Raw genomic sequence first — 8,736 nt, 5'->3', positions numbered from 1 at the left:
TAAGCTTTTTGATGTGCTGCTGGATTCGGTTTGCCAGTATTTTATTGAGGATTTTTGTATTGATATTCATCAGGGATATTGGTCTAAAATTATCTTTATTTGTTGTGATGACTCAATATTTTTATGGAGTCTTAATTTCTTTTCTGTTTCTCAGAAGAAATGTCGATATATGTTGGATGCGTTACCAAGCAATTTAAATTTCGTTTCCTGCTGTTAGGTATTAATATTAACCGAGGCCTCCTATGCTTGGGAAATGTAATCAGTGCTCTTGGAGATGACAAAAAGGGTGGCTTTGTGCCCTACAGAGATTCCAAGTTGACTCGACTGCTTCAAGGTAAGTCCAAAGTGCCTCTAAAAATAAGAGAGTAACTCAAAATGATAGTGCTGAGAAAGCAAAGATGAAACAGGTAAAAAGCCAGCTATTTGGACTATGACATACACAGTTGTCTAATTGATAAATATGAGAGAGTGCCGTTGGCAAGCAGGTTTCTAAGATAATGGAAAAATGTCTTCATATATGACATTGAGAGCCAAGAAATCTGTAGTGCACCAACTGTACTTTGTACTTTGCACCTGAAAATGAATTTGGTTACTGTTTCTTTAATTATTAGTGCTGCTAAGCAGAATTCCCTGGAGAGTTAAGATCCACCTAGAGGGGGCATCCTAAGAATGTTTAATTTCACTAGTGGCTCCTAACTTACATAGGCCAGGCCCCAGTTGTTTTAACCTGATTAACTGCTGAAATCACAATCCCTTTTGAGAATGGGGACACATGCAATAGGATTTAAATGTATATCACATCAGAAATCTTAGATATCTATATATTTCCTATTGTTTCAATATAAAAAACATTAAGAACGTTTTCTTATAGCTCTGAATTTTAAGTCACCAACCCGAATGGACGGCTTTGCTTATATCCTACTTGTTTGATTTCATTTCCTTTCATTATTCTTTATTGTTCTTTTTCAGATTCTCTAGGAGGTAATAGCCATACTCTTATGATAGCCTGTGTGAGTCCTGCTGACTCCAATCTAGAGGAAACATTAAATACCCTTCGCTATGCTGACAGAGCAAGAAAAATCAAGAACAAACCTATTGTTAATATTGATCCCCAGACAGCTGAACTTAATCATCTAAAGCAACAGGTATAAGGGACTTAAAATTTGACGGGAAAAATTACAAGTATGTGAGTGGAATGGTAGAGCTTCTGTTTCTCAGTTTCTTCTCTATCAGAAGTTTAGAGATGTTGGTTAGGCATGTTAGTTTGGGGACCTCTTAAAATAACTCCTATTAACGTGTTTGCTGTCCATTTAAGATTAGGGGTAGCACTGGAGAGTTCACTGATAAAGAAGAAGTGAGCAGTGAGAGATGAGATGAGAGGTGTAGACAGGGGCTAAATTCCGAAGTTCCTTATATGACTTGTTAAAGAATTTGGAATTCAACCTGAAAGCTGTGAAGAGCCATTGAAGAGTTTTAAGTAGGAGGGTGATATGATGAAATGTGTGTTTTGGGGAGATCACTCTAGCAAGTATAGAGAAAATAGATTAGAAGTGGGCATGACTAGAAGAAGGAAAATAAATCACTGCACAAAACAAAGAAGAGAGTTCTAGAGAGAAGAAACATAGGTAGCAAAGTACAGTTGATTCTCGAACAATAGGAGTTTGTTCCAACCAAACACAGATCAAAAATACGATATTTGCAGGATGAGAAACCCGTGTGTAAACTTTTTGTACATGTAGATTCTGCAGGGCTGACTGCAGGACTGGACTATGCGTGTACATTTTTGTATACGCACAGGGTATACAAAAATGTATATGCAGGGGAACCAATCCCCTGCATATACATAGGGACAGCTGTATAGTGGCCAGGAGCACTGACACTGCAACTAGCCTGCCCATGTTGAAATCTTAGCTCTGTAACTCACTAGCTATGTACCTTGGGCAAATTCTCTGTGCGTTGGTATCCCTATCTGTACAGTAGAAATAATAATAATACCTTCTTCTTAGGGTTTTCATGAGGGTTAAATAAGTTAATACATGTAAAGCACTTAGAACAGTACTTGGCATATAGCAAGTGCTGGAAGGGTCTGAGATAGGACAGAAGTATAGTGCATTTGAAGACCTCAAAGAATGCCAGTGTGGCTAGAGTGTAGAAAGCAAGGAAAGAGTACAGGCTTACCTTAAGGATGTTGTGGGCTTAGTTCCAGACCACCACAATAAAGCAAATATTACAATAAAGTGAGTCACACAGTTTTTTTTGTTTTCCAGTGCATAGAAAGTTATATTTACACTATACTGTAGTCTATTAAATGTGCAATACCATTATGTCTTAAAACAATGTACATACCTTAATTTAAAAATACTTTATTGCTAAAAAATTGTTGACACAGAGACATGAAATGAGCATATGCTGTTGGAAAAATGGTGCCAATAGCCTTGCTTAATTCAGGGTTGCCACAGACCTTCAATTTATAAAAAAACACAGTATCTGTGAGGTGCAGTAAAGTGAAGCACAATAAACTGAGATGTGCCTGTATTCCAGGATAAGGCTAGAGGGAAAGCAGAGGACTGATCCAGGACTCATGGACAATGTTAAGAAGGATTTAAGCCAGGTAGTAACTTGATAATTTACATTTTTAAACAATGGCCTAGCTGCTGTATAGAAATGTAGTAAAGCAAGAGTAGATTCATGGGGATCATTTAAGAAGGTACTGCAGTAATCTAAGCGAGAGATAATGATGACTTGGACTTAGAGTGCTGGCAGTGGTGATAGAAGGAAGAAACCAATGAATTAGATAAGGGAATGACACCCAGATTTCTGGCATTTGGAACTGGATATTCACTGACCTGGGTTACACTGGAAAAGGACGAGGTTTGAGGATACCAGACAACTAAGTGGAAATATCAGGTAGATAGTTGAATATAAAAGTCTGAAGTTCAGAAAGATCTGTGCTTGAGGTAGTTTTGGAAGTCACCAGTTTCAGGTAATAGAAACCAGAGGCAGAGATGAGACATTCAGAAGAGAATATAAGGAGAATGTAAGTAAGAAAACTCCTACTGAGCTTTGGGAGACTTTACCATTTAAAGGACAAGTGGAGCAAAGATGAACCAAGAAGGAGACTTGGAAGATGAGTTAGAAGAATAGAAGGAAAACCAGGAAAATGTGTCTTGTAAGCCAAATGCTACCAGTCAGTCAAGTAAAATGAAGACTGGAAAATTCTCATTGGATTTGGTGACATGCAGCTCATTTGTAACTTGGGCAAGTTATTTCATTGGAATGATGTAGGCAGTCATATTAGGGTAAGTCGAGGAGCAACTGAGTGGCGAGCGAAAGGAAATGGAGGCAATTGGTGTATTACTCTCTCAAACATTGTGAAAAAAGAGAGAAATAGGGTAAGGGAGATAGGAAGTGGGGTTGGGAAAGATGCTTTTGTTTTGTTTAAGATGGGAGAGACTTGAACATGTTTTAATCTTAATAGGAAGGATCTTATAGAAAGGGAGAAATTGAAAATATAGAAGAGAGAAGGGATAACAGAGTAAGATTCATAAGATGGTGAGAAGAGTAGGAATCCAAAGCACATGCAAGGAGACCAGTCTTGGGAGGGAGAACAACTCCCCTTGTGTCTTAGGCGGGAATGGGAGAGGATGCTTATACATGCGCTCTGGTTTAAGATCCATCTTCATGAAGCCTCCCTTTGACTATTTAGGTCTTTGTTAATTTGCTTATTCTGTCTTGTATTATTTCCTACTATTTTAGACTTTAGGCTTATCTTTCTTAACTAGATTGTAAACTTGAGAGTAGGAGTCGTATTTTATTTTTATATGTCCGAACATTGTCTAGCCCAGTGCTGAGACTGATTTTGAAAAATAGGTACTCAAGGCCAGGAGCAGTGGCTTACACGTGTAAGTCCCGCGCTGGGAGGATGAGGTCAGCGGATCAATTGAGGTCAGGAATTCAAGACCAGGCTGGCCAACATGGTGAAACCCTGTCTCTACAAAAAATACAAAAATTAGCTGGGTGTGGTGGTGGGCACCGGTAGTCCCAGCTATTTGGGAGGCTGAGGCAGGAGAATCACTTGAACCTGGGAGGCAGAAGTGCCACTGCACTCCAGCCTGGGCGACAGAGAAAGACTCTGTCTCCAAAAAAAAAAAAATAGAAGAAAATAGGTGCTCAGTAAAACTCATTAAAATGTAGATAAAATGGACAACTCATCTTCTACTTAATAGTTGTTCATGTAATGCTGATTGTCCTGTTATCATTGGATCATCAACTATGTATGATGCCTTTGGTAGTATCTAAGATATGCTATTTGCCTTAGATTTCATAGATATTTAGTAAAATTACTCTGTTGCTAATTGTGGTAATTTTGCTGCCAAGGGATGAGTAGCATTTGGTTGGTGGCTAACTGATTATGTTTCTTTGCTTCTCCCAGGTACAACAGCTACAAGTCTTGTTGCTACAAGCCCATGGAGGTACCCTGCCTGGATCTATAAAGTAAGAGTCATAGATTAATTTTAATTGTGTATTCTAGTAGAGGCTATTTTCCTAATAATAGTTTTCCCTGGTTTCTGCTAGCACTTGGTGTCAAGGTAAGGATCTTACCAATTTTGCTGACTATTTAGGACTTAGTTATGTTTAAAGCAGCCTAATGTAACAGAAAGAGCATGGGTTCTGGCCTCAGAAATTTATTAATTGGAATTCTATTGTGAGGAAGAGCTGTCTCTTCTTCCTCATTTGTTTGACATCTAGTTATATTTGTATAGATTCATGGATATTTATTTTATTCTATGGGTTAACATCCAGCACTATTATTTGTTTTTTTGCTCAAATTGTTCCTGCTTTGTCCATTAGGAGCTCCTTCAGGTTGGCTCTTCGCAAGTTTTTGATCATTTCTACAAGAGTTTCCAAACTCATCTTGTATTTTCCCTGCCCCAGTTCTGGAATCAACCATGTCTCCAAGGAGCCCTAGTTCCTTTCTTTTTTTGTCGATGGAAAATTGTGTTTAGAAATCAAGATTTGGGTACTAGCGCCAGCTGTGTTTATTGTTACTAGAGTTTTACTGCTTCTAAGCACTCTGAGCAGGTAGAGCTCAGAAATAGTCTACATGTGTAGTAACGTACACATACACCTTCATCTATATTTTCGAATATATCTACCTGCATATATATTACAAACCATGAGTTTATACTGACACCTCTGATACCATTCCAATGTGACAGGGTTCATTTTGTTTTTTCCCCTTTCCTTATTTGTAATTTCTTTCTCCAACAGTAAGAAACCCAGCTCTCATCTGCAATCTATTTATTTACTTGTTCAGTTCTACTATACACATAAAGTAGTTTCAGAATTATTAGCCTATATCTCTGTGGGAAATACTTTTTATGAAATAGATTACAGCGTTCTTGTACAGTTCTTTTTATCTTTAGGCTTAGAGAATCTAAGCAGGATAACGTTTCCCACAGTTACTGTTTGTATTCCCTTTTAGGCACTCTCCCCCTAAATCTTAGTTACTTTTTTTTGTTTATATTTTAGGTATGTGAAACATAATGGATCTAAGAGTCAGAGTTATACAAAAGGATATACTTAGACCAGAGAAATGCAAATTAAACCCCAATGAGATATCACCTCATGCCCATTAGCATGGCTACTATTACATAAATAAATAGATAAATAACTGAAAATAAGAGGTGTTGGCAAGGATGTGAAGATATAGAGAAATTGGAAGCCTTGTACACTGTTGGTGGGATTGTAAAATGATGTAACCACTATGGAAAACAGCATGGAGGTTCCTGAAAAACTTAAAACTAGACTTACCATATGATCCAGCAATCCCACTTCTGTGTATATATCCAAATAATTGAAAGCAAGGTCTCAGAGATTTCTTCACGACCATGTTCATAGTGGCACTATTCACAATAGTTAAGAGGTAGAATAACCCAAATGTCTATCAACATATGACCTGATAAAATGTGGTGTATACATGCAACAGAATATCACTCAGCCTTAAAAAGGAAGGGAATCCTGTCACTTGCTAACATGGGTGGACATTGAAGATATGCTAAGTGAACTAAGCCAGTCACAAAAAGACAAATACTGTACGATTCCACTTATGTGAGGTATCTAAAGTAGTCAAATTCATAAAACAAAGTAGAATGGTGGTTACCAGCGACTGGGGGGTAGGTGGGAAAGGGAAGTTGTTTAATGGGTATAGAATTTTAGTTTGGCAAGATGAAAACATTCTGGAGATCTGTTTCACAGCAAGCAATGTGAATATACTTAAACACTAGTGAATAGCATACTTAAAGGTGATTAAGATGGTAAGTTTTATATGTTTCCCATAATTTTCCAATTTGTATTTGTATAAATTTATGGGATGTAAGTGCAATTTTATTATATGGATGTTGTGTAGTGGTGAAGTCTGGGCTTTTAGTGCATCCATCACCTGAATAATGTACATTGTAACAACTTAGAAACACAAAGTTAAATACTAGATGTTCTCACTTACAAATGGGAGCCAAATAATGTGTTCACATGGACCTACAGTATGGAACAATTGACATTGGCAACTAGGAAGGGTAGGAAGTTTGAGGGAAGTGGGTGATGAGAAACTGCTTAATGCATATATGTGCCACAATTTTTTTCAAAAAGGAAAAAGGATATACTCAGTGAGGTAAATGTCATTCCCTCGCCATCCCTGCAACTCTGTTCCCATTCCTATTTCCCACCCTTATTTCTACCTCTTTTCTACCGTTATTCTCCCTACCCCTGTATTTAACCCATTTCTTTAGTTTCTGGTTTAGCCTTCTTGTATTTCTTTTGTACAAATGAGCAGATACCTGTGTATTTTATTATATCACCTTTTTTTCTCATATGAATGGTAGGGTACTGTATGTAATGATTGTATACTCTTTGTGGCTTTGCTTTGTTCAGTATTTCCTGGAAATCATTTCTAACCAGTTCAGAGAAGTCTTCCTCATTCTTTTTTGCAGGTGCATAGTACTTTTATTGTGGACATGTGCCATACATATCAATTCAACCCCTTTCCTATGTATGCACATTTAGGTTGTTTCCAATGTTTTGCAATTACAAACATGCTGCAGTGAATAACCTGTGTGTATATATTTTTGTGTTGTCAGAGGTTTATCTTAAGGGTAGGTTTCTAGAAGTTGGATTGCTGGGACAAAAGGTAAGTACATTTGTACCTTTATAAGGTATATTCGCCTCCAGAAGAGATGTACCAGTTTGCATTCCTACCAGCAGTGTATGAGAAAGCCTGTTTCCCCGCAGCCTCACCAATGGAATGTATTGTCATATTTGTTCAATTTTTGGCAGTCTGATAGTTGAGAAATGCTATCTCAGTGTTGTTTTACTTTGTATTTCTTATGAGTGAATTTGAGCATTTTTTCATATATTTAAGGGCCACTTTTTTTGCTGGTGAATTGTCCATGTCTTTTCTCATTTTCTATTAGGTTTTTTGGTCCTTTGGCCTCTTTTAAAATAAATTGTGGTAAAATATACATAACATAAAATTTACCATTTTAATTATTTTAAGCACACAATTCAATGGCTTTAAGTTCATTCACAATGTTGTGTAGCCATCACCACCATCCACCTCCAAAACTTTTTTTCATCTTGCAAAACTTAAACTCTATACCCACTAAACAATAACTCCTCATTTTCTCTCCCCCTAGCCCCCGGCAACCACCATTCTGCTTTCAGTCTGTATGAATTTGACTACTCTAGGTACCTCATATGAATGGAATCATACAGTATTTGTCTTTTTGTGACTGGCTTGTTTCACTTAGCATAATGTCTTCAAAGTTCATCCATGTTGTAGCATATGTCACAATTTCCTTTGATTTTAAGATTGAATAATATTTCATTGTATGTTGTGTATCCATGCACCCATTGATGGACACCTGGACTGCTTCCATCTTTTAGCTATCGTGAAAGGCGCTGCTATAAGCATGGGTGTACAGCTAGGTGTAGTGGTGCATGCCGAAGTCCCAGCAACTCAGTAGGATGAGGCAGGAGGATTGTTTGAACCTAGGAGTTCAAGGCTGTAGTATGCTAAGATAGCACCTGTGAATAGCCACTGCGCTTCAGCCTGTGCAACATAGTAATATTCTGTCTCTTTAAAAACAAACAAACAAAAAAATATGGGCCAGGCGTGGTGGCTCATGCCTGTAATCCTAAGCACTTTGGGAAGCGAAAGTGGGCAGATCGCTTGAGCCCAGGAGTTTGAGACTAGCCTGGGCAACATGGCAAAACCCCGTCTCTACAAAAAATACAAAATTAGCTAGGTATGATGGTGTGCACCTGTAGTCCCAGCTACTTGGGAGTTGAGAGGATCACCTGAGCCCAGGGAGGCTGAGGCTACAGTGAGCTGTGATCATGCCATTCACTCTAGCCTAAGCAACAGAGTGAGACCCTGTCTCAAAAAACACACACACATACATACACATACACACACACAAAACAAGCAACAACAACAAAAAAAATGGGTATACAAATATCTGATCATATCCCTGCTTTCAATTCATTTGGGTATATACCTAGAAGTAAATAGCTAGATCATATGGTAGTTCTGTTTTTAATTTTTAAATCAAGCCACCACACTGTTTTCCATAGTGACTGTACCATTTATTTATTTATTTATTTTTTATTTTATTTATTTATTTATTTATTTATTTATTTATTGAGGCGGAGTCTCGCTCTGTCACCCAGGCTGGAGTG

The 8,736-nt window shown here is 37.7% G+C and overlaps 1 protein-coding gene across 1 annotated transcript in view; it reads left to right on the top strand.

Moving 5' to 3' along the window:
• KIF4A (kinesin family member 4A) overlaps window positions 1-8,736 on the top strand; it is a gene marked incomplete at its 3' end in the record, with an annotated part of 103,927 nt that overhangs the window by 45,979 nt on the left and 49,212 nt on the right. Inside the window, exons 6-8 of the mRNA XM_017867037.1 lie at window positions 218-334; window positions 970-1,145; window positions 4,433-4,494. Coding sequence (XP_017722526.1) covers window positions 218-334; window positions 970-1,145; window positions 4,433-4,494 — 355 coding nt within the window. The remainder of the gene's footprint in view (window positions 1-217; window positions 335-969; window positions 1,146-4,432; window positions 4,495-8,736) is intronic.

Source organism: Rhinopithecus bieti, unplaced genomic scaffold (assembly GCF_001698545.2).
Source record: "Rhinopithecus bieti isolate Rb0 unplaced genomic scaffold, ASM169854v2 scaffold_3714, whole genome shotgun sequence".
Classification (NCBI taxonomy): Eukaryota; Metazoa; Chordata; class Mammalia; order Primates; family Cercopithecidae; genus Rhinopithecus; species Rhinopithecus bieti.
This window is presented reverse-complemented; position numbering and strand designations above follow the sequence as displayed.